We start from the raw sequence: 15,749 nt of genomic DNA, 5'->3' as shown, positions 1-15,749 counted from the left end.
AGCCTTGCTGTGTTTGCGAACAGATCCAGCAGGAGGGTCCGGTATTCTTCTTGGTCCAGAGGGAGCTCAAGTGTTGGGTTAATGTCCTCCCACGGGACGTGGGGATCCAGAGTGTCCTGGGCCTGCTGGTCACCCTGGAGTTGCGGCAGCAGTTGGTCAAGCATGACCTCGACATCGTCCACAGTGATGGTGTCCCTTGCGACATGGTGGGCTTCCCGGTCGTCCTCGTGGTCGTCGTCCTCTTGGCATGGTCCCGAGGGTTGTGCAGCTCCAGGCAAGGACATTGGGAAGGAGGCCGTTGGGGAGGGCAGACAACAAGTCTGGACGCCCATGCCTAGTGCAGAAGCCGGTGGCAACAGGCCGTCTTGGGCACGCTGCTCCGTCTCCCTGGGGCTGCAAGGTGGTCCTTCAGGCTCGGCATTGGGCGCAGGAGAAGGCAGCGGCGGCGGCGGCGGCGGCAGCGAAACCAGGGAGTCTTGACCTCGAACTCTGCCCCTGCCACCGCCAGGGTGGCACGCTCTCCGGTTTTGGAACCAGATGGAGATGGTGTCCTCAGGCAAACCGGTCTCTTGGGCGAGCTTCACCATGGCACCATATTTCAGGCTTGCTTCGTCCTCATATGCCTGGAGCAGGATCCTCAACTGTGCCGGGCTGAGTCGAGTGCGACGCCTGGTGCGTCGCTCCGCGGGTCTGCTTCTTCCACCTCGTGCCCTGGCACCAGGCCCTTTGGCTCGCTGCTGAGAAGACGCTAGCCCGCTTGGTCCCGCCGACCCCTCGGGGCCTTGGTGGCCACGCACCCCCCCGTTGCGATTTCGGCGGTTCTGGAAGCACACGCGGATGCGGGACTCAGGCAGCCCCAGTTCCCTGGCCAGGTCCTGCCTGGCCGTGAAACTTGGGTAAGGGTTCTCCGCGAAAGCTGCCAGCAGGGCGTCCTGCTGCCCGGCTTTCCAAACAGTCCTTTGGCGCCTGGATGCCAGGGCCCCAGTGCTGTCCCCCAGATTGCTGCTGCTGCTGCTGCTGCTGCTGCTGCTGCTGCTGCTGCTGCTGCGATCTTCCATCTGGCCAAGGTAGCCTTGCCAGGACTCCTGCCTCTGGCGAGTCTAAGCAGGACCGCTCAGGAGGAGAGCTCCAGCATGGAGTGAGTGCCTCCAGGCTTGGTCCCTGGGACTTTTATGCTTGCCTACTTGCGGGCGGCCCCACCCACTAACCCGATCTCTGGCGCCTGGCTCAGCAGCCTGGGATTGAAGGCCCACCGGGTGGAGGAGGGGGAGGAGTTGGGGTTGGGGACCCGGGCCTCAGCCCGCTTGCTCCCTGGAAGGTCAGCCCAGATCTCCACAGGTCCAGAGCACGCCACCTTCGCCAAAGGGACCTTGGAGAACCTCTCCGTGGAAGACACAGGCAGGACCCCTCCACTTCTTGCCTGAGCGTTCTCTCTATGGATTTTGCTAAAACCCATCCTAAAGCAGGTTGACTCCACCCTAAAGCAGGTTGATCCCACCCTAAAGCAGATGAACCCCACCCTAAGGCTGCTTTGCCTGAAACCAGTGGGTGGCCTTTCTCTGCCCAACTTGACCCACTGTGCCATGAGAAACAAACCATGCAGAGTCTGCCTGTGTGGAAACTGACATCGATGGGGATTGAGGAGGACAAGGAGGACTAGGAGGAAGAGGAGGAGGACCACAAAGTGGACGAGGAGGAGAAGGGAGCCAGACCAAGGCTTCAGATAGGCTGGCAGGGACACACAAAAACACACACACACACACACACACACACACACACACACACACTCACACACAAACACACACACATACAAACACACATTCCACCCCAGTACTCCAGGAAGAAAACAGGAACCCTTTGCCAGGCACTGGTTTCAGGCAAAGCAGTTGTTTTCCAAAAGCTACAAGACTGGCCACCAGATGGCAGCTATCAGGGTTCTAGAGACTGTGAAGAGCAGAGGAGCTACGAGGTCCGTGTGTGGAGAACATGAGTGGAATGCTTGCCTTAGGTGCACTTGCATTTCATGGCAGACCTAGGGAGGCAGAAACAGGTGCATCCCTGTGGTTTGGGGGCGGGATGGGTGTACCTAAGGATTTCCAGGACATTGCCTCACAAAAAGTAATACATAAATAAATAAAACTAAATAAATAAATAAAAATAAAAAAAGTGGTGGAGGGGCATGGGTAAGAGGAAGGAACGTGAAACACAAATATCGGTTTTTGGTTTTCTGTGCACATAGGGTGGACTGATGAGGGGACGGTCTGTGCTATCAGGTCTTCAGAGCTGAGTCTTTCAAGAAGAGTCAAGAGATTTTGGGAGGTTCCAGTGTGCTGTGGAGCAGAGCTTGTGGCAGAGTGTGTTGTTTTGGAAGCTGTGACATGGTGGTGACTGTGTAACAGACTCCTCTGTACTGAGTTCCATGGAGGCCTTAGAAGGCCTTTTTTGGGCTTGGGTGCTGTCCGCTCCTCCTGCCAGGCTCTCGGCTGTGGCCCGCCACTGGGGAACACAGGTAGTAGGTGCTTGGTGAAGTCAACTTGAACGCAGGTCCAGTGATGATAGGAATGGGGCACGAGGTTCAAGGAAGCCTTGCTGTGTTTGCGAACAGATCCAGCAGGAGGGTCCGGTATTCTTCTTGGTCCAGAGGTAGCTCAAGGGTTGGGTTAATGTCCTCCCACGGGATGTGGGGATCCAGAGTGTCCTGGGCCTGCCGGTCAGCCTCGACTTGGGGCAGCAGTTGGTCAAGCATGACCTCCACATCGTCCACAGTGAAGGTGTCCCTTGCGACCGGGTGGGGTTCCCGGTCGTCGTGGTGGCATGGTCCCGAGGGCTGTGCAGCTGCAGGCGAGGACACTGGGAAGGAGGCCGGTGGGGAGGGCAGACTCCAAGACTGGACGCCCACGCCTAGTGCAGAAGCCCGTGGCAACAGGCCGTCTTGGGCATGCTGCTCCGTCTCCCTGGGGCTGCAAGGTGGTCCTTCAGGCTCGGCATTGGGCGCAGGAGAAGGCAGCGGCGGCGGCGGCGGCGGCGGCGGCGAAACCAGGGAGTCTTGACCTCGAAGTCTGCCCCTGCCACCGCCAGGGTGGCGCGCTCTCCGGTTTTGGAACCAGATGGAGATGGTGTCCTCAGGCAAACCGGTCTCTTGGGCGAGCTTCACCCTGGCACCACATTTCGGGCTTGCTTCGACCTCATACGCCTGGAGCAGGATCCTCAACTGTGCCGGGCTGAGTCGAGTGCGACGCCTGGTGCGTCCCTCCTCGGGTCTGCTTCTTCCACCTCGTGCCCTGGCACCAGGCCCTTTGGGTCGTTGCTGAGGGGACGCTAGCCCGCGTGGTCCCGCAGACCCCTCGGGGCCTCGGAGGCCGCGCACCTCCCTGGTGCGATTTCGGCGGTTCTGAAACCACACGCGGATGCGGGACTCAGGCAGCCCCAGTTCCCTGGCCAGGTCCTGCCTGGCCCTGAAACTTGGGTAAGGGTTCTTGGCGAAAGCTGCCAGCAGGGCGTCCAGCTGCCCGGCTTTCCAAACAGTCCTTTGGCGCCTGGATGCCAGGGCCCCAGTGCTGTCCCCCACATTGCTGCTGCTGCTGCTGCTGCTGCGGCTGCGATCTTCCATCTGGCCAAGGTAGCCTTGCCAGGACTCCTGCCTCTGGCGAGTCTAAGCAGGACCGCTCAGGAGGAGAGCTCCAGCATGGAGTGAGTGCCTCCAGGCTTGGTCCCTGGGACTTTTAGACTTGCCTACTTGCCAGCGGCCCCGCCCACTAACCCGATCCCTGGCGCTTGGCTCAGCAGCCTGGGATTGAAGGCCCACCGGGTGGGGGAGGGGGAGGAGTTGGGGTTGGGGACCGGGGCCTCAGCCCGCTTGCTCCCTGGAAGGTCAGCCCAGATCTCCACAGGTCCAGAGCACGCCACCTTCGCCAAAGGGACCTTGGAGAACCTCTCCGTGGAAGACACAGGCAGGACCCCTCCACTTCTTGCCTGAGGACTCTGACTATGGATTTTGCTAAAACCCATCCTAAAGCAGGTTAGCCCCACCCTAAAGCAGATTAGCCCCACCCTAAGGCTGCTTTGCCTGAAACCAGTGGGTGGCCTTTCTCTGCCCAACTTGACCCACTGTGCCATGAGAAACAAACCATGCAGACTCTGCCTGTGTGGAAATGGACATCGATGGGGATTGGGGAGGACAAGGAGGAGTAGGAGGAAGAGGAGGAGGACGAGGAGGAGGAGGACGAGGAGGAGGAGGGAGCCAGACCAAGGCTTCAGATAGGCTGGCAGGGATACACAAACACACACACACACACACACACACACACACACACACACACATTCCACCCCAGTACTCTAGGAAGAAAACGGGAACTCTTTGCCAGGCACTGGTTTCAGGCAAAGCAGTTGTTTTCCAAAAGCTACAAGACTGGCCACCAGATGGCAGCTATCAGGGTTCTAGAGACTGTGAAGAGCAGAGGAGCTATGGAGTCCGGGTGTGGAGAACATGAGTGGAATGCTTGCCTTAGGTGCACTTGCATTTCATGACAGACCTAGGGAGGCAGAAGCAGGTGCATCCCTGTGGTTTGGGGGCGGGATGGGTGTACCTAAGGATTTCCAGGACATTGCCTCACAAAAAGTAATACATAAATAAAAATCAATAAATCAATCAATAAATCAATAAAAACAAAAAAGTGGTGGAGGGCCACGGGTAAGAGGAAGGAACATGAAACACAAATATCGGTTGTTGGTTTTCTGTGCACATAGGGTGGACTGTGTGAGGGGATGGTCTGTGCTATCAGGTCTTCAGAGCTGAGTCTTTCAAGAAGAGTCAAGAGATTTTGGGAGGTTCCAGTGTGCTGTGGAGCAGAGCTTTGTGGCAGAGTGTGTTGTTTTGGAAGCTGTGACATGGTGGTGACTGTGTAACAGACTCCTCTGTACTGAGTTCCATGGAGGCCTTAGAAGGCCTTTTTTGGGCTTGGGTGCTGTCCGCTCCTCCTGCCAGGCTCTCGGCCGTGGCCCGCCACTGGGGAACACAGGTAGTAGGTGCTTGGTGAAGTCAACTTGAACGCAGGTCCAGTGATGATAGGAATGGGGCACGAGGTTCAAGGAAGCCTTGCTGTGTTTGCGAACAGATCCAGCAGGAGGGTCCGGTATTCTTCTTGGTCCAGAGGTAGCTCAAGGGTTGGGTTAATGTCCTCCCACGGGACGTGGGGATCCAGAGTGTCCTGGGCCTGCTGGTCAGCCTGGAGTTGCGGCAGCAGTTGGTCAAGCATGAGCTCGACATCGTCCATAGTGAAGGTGTCCCTTGCGACCGGGTGGGGTTCCCGGTCGTCGTGGTGGCATGGTCCCGAGGGCTGTGCAGCTGCAGGCGAGGACACTGGGAAGGAGGCCGGTGGGGAGGGCTGACTCCAAGTCTGGACGCCCACGCCCAGTGCAGAAGCCGGTGGCAACAGGCCGTCTTGGGCACGCTGCTCCGTCTCCCTGGGGCTGCAAGGTGGTCCTTTAGGCTCGGCATTGGGCGCAGGAGAAGGCGATGGCTGCTGCGGCTGCTGCGGCTGCGGCGTCTGTGGCCATGGCGTGGAAGCCAGGGAGTCTTGACCTCGAACTCTGCCCCTGCCACCGCCAGGGTGGCGCGCTCTCCGGTTTTGGAACCAGATGGAGATGGTGTCCTCAGGCAAACCGGTCTCTTGGGCGAGCTTCACCCTGGCACCATATTTCAGGCTTGCTTCGTCCTCATATGCCTGGAGCAGGATCCTCAACTGTGCCGGGCTGAGTCGAGTGCGACGCCTGGTGCGTCGCTCCGCGGGTCTGCTTCTTCCACCTCGTGCCCTGGCACCAGGCCCTTGGGGTCGTTGCTGAGGGGACGCTAGCCCGCTTGGTCCCGCCGACCCCTCGGGGCCTCGGAGGCCACGCACCTCCCTGGTGCGATTTCGGCGGTTCTGGAACCACACGCGGATGCGGGACTCAGGCAGCCCCAGTTCCCTGGCCAGGTCCTGCCTGGCCGTGAAACTTGGGTAAGGGTTCTCCGCGAAAGCTGCCAGCAGGGCGTCCTGCTGCCCGGCTTTCCAAACAGTCCTTTGGCGCCTGGATGCCATGGCCCCAGTGCTGTCCCCCAGATTGCTGCTGCTGCTGCTGCGATCTTCCATTTGGCCAAGGTAGCCTTGCCAGGACTCCTGCCTCTGGCGAGTCTAAGCAGGACCGCTCAGGAGGAGAGCTCCAGCATGGAGTGAGTGCCTCCAGGCTTGGTCCCTGGGACTTTTATGCTTGCCTACTTGCGGGCGGCCCCGCCCACTAACCCGATCTCTGGCACCTGGCTCAGCAGCCTGGGATTGAAGGCCCACCGGGTGGAGGAGGGGGAGGAGTTGGGGTTGGGGACCCGGGCCTCAGCCCGCTTGCTCCCTGGAAGGTCAGCCCAGATCTCCACAGGTCCAGAGCACGCCACCTTCGCCAAAGGGACCTTGGAGAACCTCTCCGTGGAAGACACAGGCAGGACCCCTCCACTTCTTGCCTGAGGACTCTGACTATGGATTTTGCTAAAACCCATCCTAAAGCAGGTTAGCCCCACCCTAAAGCAGATTAGCCCCACCCTAAGGCTGCTTTGCCTGAAACCAGTGGGTGGCCTTTCTCTGCCCAACTTGACCCACTGTGCCATGAGAAACAAACCATGCAGAGTCTGCCTGTGTGGAAATTGACATCCATGGGGATTGGGGAGGACAAGGAGGAGTAGGAGGAAGAGGAGGAGGACGAGGAGGAGGAGGACGAGGAGGAGGAGGGAGCCAGACCAAGGCTTCAGATAGGCTGGCAGGGACACACAATCACACACACACACACACAAACACACACACACACACACACACACACACACAAACACACACACACACACACACACATTCCACCCCAGTACTCTAGGAAGAAAACGGGAACTCTTTGCCAGGCACTGGTTTCAGGCAAAGCAGTTGTTTTCCAAAAGCTACAAGACTGGCCACCAGATGGCAGCTATCAGGGTTCTAGAGACTGTGAAGAGCAGAGGAGCTATGGAGTCCGTGTGTGGAGAACATGAGTGGAATGCTTGCCTTAGGTGCACTTGCATTTCATGACAGACCTAGGGAGGCAGAAGCAGGTGCATCCCTGTGGTTTGGGGGCGGGATGGGTGTACCTAAGGATATCCAGGACATTGCCTCACAAAAAGTAATACATAAATAAAAATCAATAAATCAATGGAAACAAAAACTGGTGGAGGGGCACGGGTAAGAGGAAGGAACATGAAACACAAATATCGGTTGTTGGTTTTCTGTGCACATAGGGTGGACTGTGTGAGGGGATGGTCTGTGCTATCAGGTCTTCAGAGCTGAGTCTTTCAAGAAGAGTCAAGAGATTTTGGGAGGTTCCAGTGTGCTGTGGAGCAGAGCTTGTGGCAGAGTGTGTTGCTTTGGAAGCTGTGACATGGTGGTGACTGTGTAACAGACTCCTCTGTACTGAGTTCCATGGAGGCCTTAGAAGGCCTTTTTTGGGCTTGGGTGCTGTCCGCTCCTCCTGCCAGGCTCTCGGCCGTGGCCCGCCACTGGGGAACACAGGTAGTAGGTGCTTGGTGAAGTCAACTTGAACGCAGGTCCAGTGATGATAGGAATGGGGCACGAGGTTCAGGGAAGCCTTGCTGTGTTTGTGAACAGATCCAGCAGGAGGGTCCGGTATTCTTCTTGGTCCAGAGGTAGCTCAAGGGTTGGGTTAATGTCCTCCCACGGGACGTGGGGATCCAGAGTGTCCTGGGCCTGCTGGTCAGCCTGGAGTTGCGGCAGCAGTTGGTCAAGCATGAGCTCGACATTGTCCACAGTGAAGGTGTCCATTGCCACGGGGTGGGGTTCCCGGTCGTCGTGGTGGCATGGTCCCGAGGGCTGTGCAGCTGCAGGCGAGAACACTGGGAAGGAGGCCGGTGGGGAGGGCAGACTCCAAGTCTGGACGCCCAAGCCTAGTGCAGAAGCCGGTGGCAACAGGCCGTCTTGGGCACGCTGCTCCGTCTCCCTGGGGCTGCAAGGTGGTCCTTCAGGCTCGGCATTGGGCGCAGGAGAAGGCGATGGCTGCGGTGGCTGCTGCTGCGGCTGCGGCGTCTGTGGCGGTCGGGGCGAAGCCAGGGAGTCTTGACCTCGAACTCTGCCCCTGCCACCGCCAGAGTGGCGCGCTCTCCGGTTTTGGAACCAGATGGAGATGTTGTCCTCAGGCAAACCGGTCTCTTGGGCGAGCTTCACCCTGGCACCATATTTCGGGCTTGCTTTGTCCTCATATGCGTGGAGCAGGATCCTCAACTGTGCCGGGCTGAGTCGAGTGCGACGCCTGGTGCGTCGCTCCGCGGGTCTGCTTCTTCCACCTCGTGCCCTGGCACCAGGCCCTTTGGGTCGTTGCTGAGGGGACGCTAGCCCGCTTGGTCCCGCCGACCCCTCGGGGCCTTGGAGGCCGCGCACCTCCCTGGTGCGATTTCGGCGGTTCTGGAACCACACGCGGATGCGGGACTCAGGCAGCCCCAGTTCCCTGGCCAGATCCTGCCTGGCCGTGAAACTTGGGTAAGGGTTCTCCGCGAAAGCTGCCAGCAGGGCGTCCTGCTGCCCGGCTTTCCAAACAGTCCTTTGGCGCCTGGATGCCAGGGCCCCAGTGCTGTCCCCCAGATTGCTGCTGCTGCTGCTGCTGCTGCTGCTGCTGCTGCTGCTGCTGGTGCTGCGATCTTCCATCTGGCCAAGGTAGCCTTGCCAGGACTCCTGCCTCTGGCGAGTCTAAGCAGGAGGAGAGCTCCAGCATGGAGTGAGTGCCTCCAGGCTTGGTCCCTGGGACTTTTATGCTTGCCTACTTGCGGGCGGCCCCGCCCACTAACCCGATCTCTGGCGCCTGGCTCAGCAGCCTGGGATTGAAGGCCCACCCGGTGGAGGAGGGGGAGGAGTTGGGGTTGGGGACCCGGGCCTCAGCCCGCTTGCTCCCTGGAAGGTCAGCCCAGATCTCCACAGGTGCAGAGCACGCCACCTTCGCCAAAGGGACCTTGGAGAACCTCTCCGTGGAAGACACAGGCAGGACCCCTCCACTTCTTGCCTGAGGACTCTGACTATGGATTTTGCTAAAACCCATCCTAAAGCAGGTTAGCCCCACCCTAAAGCAGATTAGCCCCACCCTAAGGCTGCTTTGCCTGAAACCAGTGGGTGGCCTTTCTCTGCCCAAGTTGACCCACTGTGCCATGAGAAACAAACCATGCAGAGTCTGCCTGTGTGGAAATTGACATCGATGGGGATTGGGGAGGACCAGGAGGAGTAGGAGGAAGAGGAGGAGGACGAGGACGAGGAGGACGAGGAGGAGGAGGGAGCCAGACCAAGGCTTCAGATAGGCTGGCAGGGACACACAATCACACACACACACACACACACACACACACACACACACACACACACACACATTCCACCCCAGTACTCTAGGAAGAAAATGGGAACTCTTTGCCAGGCACTGGTTTCAGGCAAAGCAGTTGTTTTCCAAAAGCTACAAGACTGGCCACCAGATGGCAGCTATCAGGGTTCTAGAGACTGTGAAGAGCAGAGGAGCTATGGAGTCCGTGTGTGGAGAACATGAGTGGAATGCTTGCCTTAGGTGCACTTGCATTTCATGACAGACCTAGGGAGGCAGAAGCAGGTGCATCCCTGTGGTTTGGGGGCGGGATGGGTGTACCTAAGGATATCCAGGACATTGCCTCACAAAAAGTAATACATAAATAAAAATCAATAAATCAATAGAAACAAAAACTGGTGGAGGGGCACGGGTAAGAGGAAGGAACATGAAACACAAATATCGGTTGTTCGTTTTCTGTGCACATAGGGTGGACTGTGTGAGGGGATGGTCTGTGCTATCAGGTCTTCAGAGCTGAGTCTTTCAAGAAGAGTCAAGAGATTTTTGGGAGGTTCCAGTGTGCTGTGGAGCAGAGCTTGTGGCAGAGTGTGTTGTTTTGGAAGCTGTGACATGGTGGTGACTGTGTAACAGACTCCTCTGTACTGAGTTCCATGGAGGCCTTAGAAGGCCTTTTTTGGGCTTGGGTGCTGTCCGCTCCTCCTGCCAGGCTCTCGGCTGTGGCCCGCCACTGGGGAACACAGGTAGTAGGTGCTTGGTGAAGTCAACTTGAACGCAGGTCCAGTGATGATAGGAATGGGGCACGAGGTTCAAGGAAGCCTTGCTGTGTTTGCGAACAGATCCAGCAGGAGGGTCCGGTATTCTTCTTGGTCCAGAGGTAGCTCAAGGGTTGGGTTAATGTCCTCCCACGGGATGTGGGGATCCAGAGTGTCCTGGGCCTGCCGGTCAGCCTCGACTTGGGGCAGCAGTTGGTCAAGCATGACCTCCACATCGTCCACAGTGAAGGTGTCCCTTGCGACCGGGTGGGGTTCCCGGTCGTCGTGGTGGCATGGTCCCGAGGGCTGTGCAGCTGCAGGCGAGGACACTGGGAAGGAGGCCGGTGGGGAGGGCAGACTCCAAGACTGGACGCCCACGCCTAGTGCAGAAGCCCGTGGCAACAGGCCGTCTTGGGCATGCTGCTCCGTCTCCCTGGGGCTGCAAGGTGGTCCTTCAGGCTCGGCATTGGGCGCAGGAGAAGGCAGCGGCGGCGGCGGCGGCGGCGGCGGCGAAACCAGGGAGTCTTGACCTCGAAGTCTGCCCCTGCCACCGCCAGGGTGGCGCGCTCTCCGGTTTTGGAACCAGATGGAGATGGTGTCCTCAGGCAAACCGGTCTCTTGGGCGAGCTTCACCCTGGCACCACATTTCGGGCTTGCTTCGACCTCATACGCCTGGAGCAGGATCCTCAACTGTGCCGGGCTGAGTCGAGTGCGACGCCTGGTGCGTCCCTCCTCGGGTCTGCTTCTTCCACCTCGTGCCCTGGCACCAGGCCCTTTGGGTCGTTGCTGAGGGGACGCTAGCCCGCGTGGTCCCGCAGACCCCTCGGGGCCTCGGAGGCCGCGCACCTCCCTGGTGCGATTTCGGCGGTTCTGAAACCACACGCGGATGCGGGACTCAGGCAGCCCCAGTTCCCTGGCCAGGTCCTGCCTGGCCCTGAAACTTGGGTAAGGGTTCTTGGCGAAAGCTGCCAGCAGGGCGTCCAGCTGCCCGGCTTTCCAAACAGTCCTTTGGCGCCTGGATGCCAGGGCCCCAGTGCTGTCCCCCACATTGCTGCTGCTGCTGCTGCTGCTGCGGCTGCGATCTTCCATCTGGCCAAGGTAGCCTTGCCAGGACTCCTGCCTCTGGCGAGTCTAAGCAGGACCGCTCAGGAGGAGAGCTCCAGCATGGAGTGAGTGCCTCCAGGCTTGGTCCCTGGGACTTTTAGACTTGCCTACTTGCCAGCGGCCCCGCCCACTAACCCGATCCCTGGCGCTTGGCTCAGCAGCCTGGGATTGAAGGCCCACCGGGTGGGGGAGGGGGAGGAGTTGGGGTTGGGGACCGGGGCCTCAGCCCGCTTGCTCCCTGGAAGGTCAGCCCAGATCTCCACAGGTCCAGAGCACGCCACCTTCGCCAAAGGGACCTTGGAGAACCTCTCCGTGGAAGACACAGGCAGGACCCCTCCACTTCTTGCCTGAGGACTCTGACTATGGATTTTGCTAAAACCCATCCTAAAGCAGGTTAGCCCCACCCTAAAGCAGATTAGCCCCACCCTAAGGCTGCTTTGCCTGAAACCAGTGGGTGGCCTTTCTCTGCCCAACTTGACCCACTGTGCCATGAGAAACAAACCATGCAGACTCTGCCTGTGTGGAAATGGACATCGATGGGGATTGGGGAGGACAAGGAGGAGTAGGAGGAAGAGGAGGAGGACGAGGAGGAGGAGGACGAGGAGGAGGAGGGAGCCAGACCAAGGCTTCAGATAGGCTGGCAGGGATACACAAACACACACACACACACACACACACACACACACACACACACACATTCCACCCCAGTACTCTAGGAAGAAAACGGGAACTCTTTGCCAGGCACTGGTTTCAGGCAAAGCAGTTGTTTTCCAAAAGCTACAAGACTGGCCACCAGATGGCAGCTATCAGGGTTCTAGAGACTGTGAAGAGCAGAGGAGCTATGGAGTCCGGGTGTGGAGAACATGAGTGGAATGCTTGCCTTAGGTGCACTTGCATTTCATGACAGACCTAGGGAGGCAGAAGCAGGTGCATCCCTGTGGTTTGGGGGCGGGATGGGTGTACCTAAGGATTTCCAGGACATTGCCTCACAAAAAGTAATACATAAATAAAAATCAATAAATCAATCAATAAATCAATAAAAACAAAAAAGTGGTGGAGGGCCACGGGTAAGAGGAAGGAACATGAAACACAAATATCGGTTGTTGGTTTTCTGTGCACATAGGGTGGACTGTGTGAGGGGATGGTCTGTGCTATCAGGTCTTCAGAGCTGAGTCTTTCAAGAAGAGTCAAGAGATTTTGGGAGGTTCCAGTGTGCTGTGGAGCAGAGCTTTGTGGCAGAGTGTGTTGTTTTGGAAGCTGTGACATGGTGGTGACTGTGTAACAGACTCCTCTGTACTGAGTTCCATGGAGGCCTTAGAAGGCCTTTTTTGGGCTTGGGTGCTGTCCGCTCCTCCTGCCAGGCTCTCGGCCGTGGCCCGCCACTGGGGAACACAGGTAGTAGGTGCTTGGTGAAGTCAACTTGAACGCAGGTCCAGTGATGATAGGAATGGGGCACGAGGTTCAAGGAAGCCTTGCTGTGTTTGCGAACAGATCCAGCAGGAGGGTCCGGTATTCTTCTTGGTCCAGAGGTAGCTCAAGGGTTGGGTTAATGTCCTCCCACGGGACGTGGGGATCCAGAGTGTCCTGGGCCTGCTGGTCAGCCTGGAGTTGCGGCAGCAGTTGGTCAAGCATGAGCTCGACATCGTCCATAGTGAAGGTGTCCCTTGCGACCGGGTGGGGTTCCCGGTCGTCGTGGTGGCATGGTCCCGAGGGCTGTGCAGCTGCAGGCGAGGACACTGGGAAGGAGGCCGGTGGGGAGGGCTGACTCCAAGTCTGGACGCCCACGCCCAGTGCAGAAGCCGGTGGCAACAGGCCGTCTTGGGCACGCTGCTCCGTCTCCCTGGGGCTGCAAGGTGGTCCTTTAGGCTCGGCATTGGGCGCAGGAGAAGGCGATGGCTGCTGCGGCTGCTGCGGCTGCGGCGTCTGTGGCCATGGCGTGGAAGCCAGGGAGTCTTGACCTCGAACTCTGCCCCTGCCACCGCCAGGGTGGCGCGCTCTCCGGTTTTGGAACCAGATGGAGATGGTGTCCTCAGGCAAACCGGTCTCTTGGGCGAGCTTCACCCTGGCACCATATTTCAGGCTTGCTTCGTCCTCATATGCCTGGAGCAGGATCCTCAACTGTGCCGGGCTGAGTCGAGTGCGACGCCTGGTGCGTCGCTCCGCGGGTCTGCTTCTTCCACCTCGTGCCCTGGCACCAGGCCCTTGGGGTCGTTGCTGAGGGGACGCTAGCCCGCTTGGTCCCGCCGACCCCTCGGGGCCTCGGAGGCCACGCACCTCCCTGGTGCGATTTCGGCGGTTCTGGAACCACACGCGGATGCGGGACTCAGGCAGCCCCAGTTCCCTGGCCAGGTCCTGCCTGGCCGTGAAACTTGGGTAAGGGTTCTCCGCGAAAGCTGCCAGCAGGGCGTCCTGCTGCCCGGCTTTCCAAACAGTCCTTTGGCGCCTGGATGCCATGGCCCCAGTGCTGTCCCCCAGATTGCTGCTGCTGCTGCTGCGATCTTCCATTTGGCCAAGGTAGCCTTGCCAGGACTCCTGCCTCTGGCGAGTCTAAGCAGGACCGCTCAGGAGGAGAGCTCCAGCATGGAGTGAGTGCCTCCAGGCTTGGTCCCTGGGACTTTTATGCTTGCCTACTTGCGGGCGGCCCCGCCCACTAACCCGATCTCTGGCACCTGGCTCAGCAGCCTGGGATTGAAGGCCCACCGGGTGGAGGAGGGGGAGGAGTTGGGGTTGGGGACCCGGGCCTCAGCCCGCTTGCTCCCTGGAAGGTCAGCCCAGATCTCCACAGGTCCAGAGCACGCCACCTTCGCCAAAGGGACCTTGGAGAACCTCTCCGTGGAAGACACAGGCAGGACCCCTCCACTTCTTGCCTGAGGACTCTGACTATGGATTTTGCTAAAACCCATCCTAAAGCAGGTTAGCCCCACCCTAAAGCAGATTAGCCCCACCCTAAGGCTGCTTTGCCTGAAACCAGTGGGTGGCCTTTCTCTGCCCAACTTGACCCACTGTGCCATGAGAAACAAACCATGCAGAGTCTGCCTGTGTGGAAATTGACATCCATGGGGATTGGGGAGGACAAGGAGGAGTAGGAGGAAGAGGAGGAGGACGAGGAGGAGGAGGACGAGGAGGAGGAGGGAGCCAGACCAAGGCTTCAGATAGGCTGGCAGGGACACACAATCACACACACACACACACAAACACACACACACACACACACACACACACACAAACACACACACACACACACACACATTCCACCCCAGTACTCTAGGAAGAAAACGGGAACTCTTTGCCAGGCACTGGTTTCAGGCAAAGCAGTTGTTTTCCAAAAGCTACAAGACTGGCCACCAGATGGCAGCTATCAGGGTTCTAGAGACTGTGAAGAGCAGAGGAGCTATGGAGTCCGTGTGTGGAGAACATGAGTGGAATGCTTGCCTTAGGTGCACTTGCATTTCATGACAGACCTAGGGAGGCAGAAGCAGGTGCATCCCTGTGGTTTGGGGGCGGGATGGGTGTACCTAAGGATATCCAGGACATTGCCTCACAAAAAGTAATACATAAATAAAAATCAATAAATCAATGGAAACAAAAACTGGTGGAGGGGCACGGGTAAGAGGAAGGAACATGAAACACAAATATCGGTTGTTGGTTTTCTGTGCACATAGGGTGGACTGTGTGAGGGGATGGTCTGTGCTATCAGGTCTTCAGAGCTGAGTCTTTCAAGAAGAGTCAAGAGATTTTGGGAGGTTCCAGTGTGCTGTGGAGCAGAGCTTGTGGCAGAGTGTGTTGCTTTGGAAGCTGTGACATGGTGGTGACTGTGTAACAGACTCCTCTGTACTGAGTTCCATGGAGGCCTTAGAAGGCCTTTTTTGGGCTTGGGTGCTGTCCGCTCCTCCTGCCAGGCTCTCGGCCGTGGCCCGCCACTGGGGAACACAGGTAGTAGGTGCTTGGTGAAGTCAACTTGAACGCAGGTCCAGTGATGATAGGAATGGGGCACGAGGTTCAGGGAAGCCTTGCTGTGTTTGTGAACAGATCCAGCAGGAGGGTCCGGTATTCTTCTTGGTCCAGAGGTAGCTCAAGGGTTGGGTTAATGTCCTCCCACGGGACGTGGGGATCCAGAGTGTCCTGGGCCTGCTGGTCAGCCTGGAGTTGCGGCAGCAGTTGGTCAAGCATGAGCTCGACATTGTCCACAGTGAAGGTGTCCATTGCCACGGGGTGGGGTTCCCGGTCGTCGTGGTGGCATGGTCCCGAGGGCTGTGCAGCTGCAGGCGAGAACACTGGGAAGGAGGCCGGTGGGGAGGGCAGACTCCAAGTCTGGACGCCCAAGCCTAGTGCAGAAGCCGGTGGCAACAGGCCGTCTTGGGCACGCTGCTCCGTCTCCCTGGGGCTGCAAGGTGGTCCTTCAGGCTCGGCATTGGGCGCAGGAGAAGGCGATGGCTGCGGTGGCTGCTGCTGCGGCTGCGGCGTCTGTGGCGGTCGGGGCGAAGCCAGGGAGTCTTGACCTCGAACTCTGCCCCTGCCACCGCCAGAGTGGCGCGC

The 15,749-nt window shown here is 58.5% G+C and overlaps 2 protein-coding genes across 2 annotated transcripts; both read right to left on the bottom strand.

Annotated features, from left to right (window-relative positions):
- Positions 1-521: 521 nt before the first annotated feature.
- Positions 522-6,128, bottom strand: LOC131918753 (zinc fingers and homeoboxes protein 3-like; the record flags this gene model as incomplete). Its single annotated transcript, XM_059272957.1, has 3 exons — positions 5,619-6,128; positions 3,089-3,535; positions 522-965 (listed from the first exon to the last, which is right to left on the bottom strand). Coding segments are annotated over exons 1-3 (1,401 nt in total), but the record flags the coding sequence as incomplete, so codon positions are not given.
- Positions 6,129-8,159: 2,031 nt separating this feature from the next.
- Positions 8,160-13,718, bottom strand: LOC131918752 (zinc fingers and homeoboxes protein 3-like; the record flags this gene model as incomplete). Its single annotated transcript, XM_059272956.1, has 3 exons — positions 13,209-13,718; positions 10,677-11,123; positions 8,160-8,606 (listed from the first exon to the last, which is right to left on the bottom strand). Coding segments are annotated over exons 1-3 (1,404 nt in total), but the record flags the coding sequence as incomplete, so codon positions are not given.
- Positions 13,719-15,749: the final 2,031 nt, after the last annotated feature.

This window comes from Peromyscus eremicus, chromosome 8b, assembly GCF_949786415.1.
Source record: "Peromyscus eremicus chromosome 8b, PerEre_H2_v1, whole genome shotgun sequence".
NCBI lineage: Eukaryota > Metazoa > Chordata > Mammalia > Rodentia > Cricetidae > Peromyscus > Peromyscus eremicus.
The sequence above is the reverse complement of the archived record's forward strand: the minus strand, read 5'-3'. Positions and strand labels throughout refer to the sequence as shown.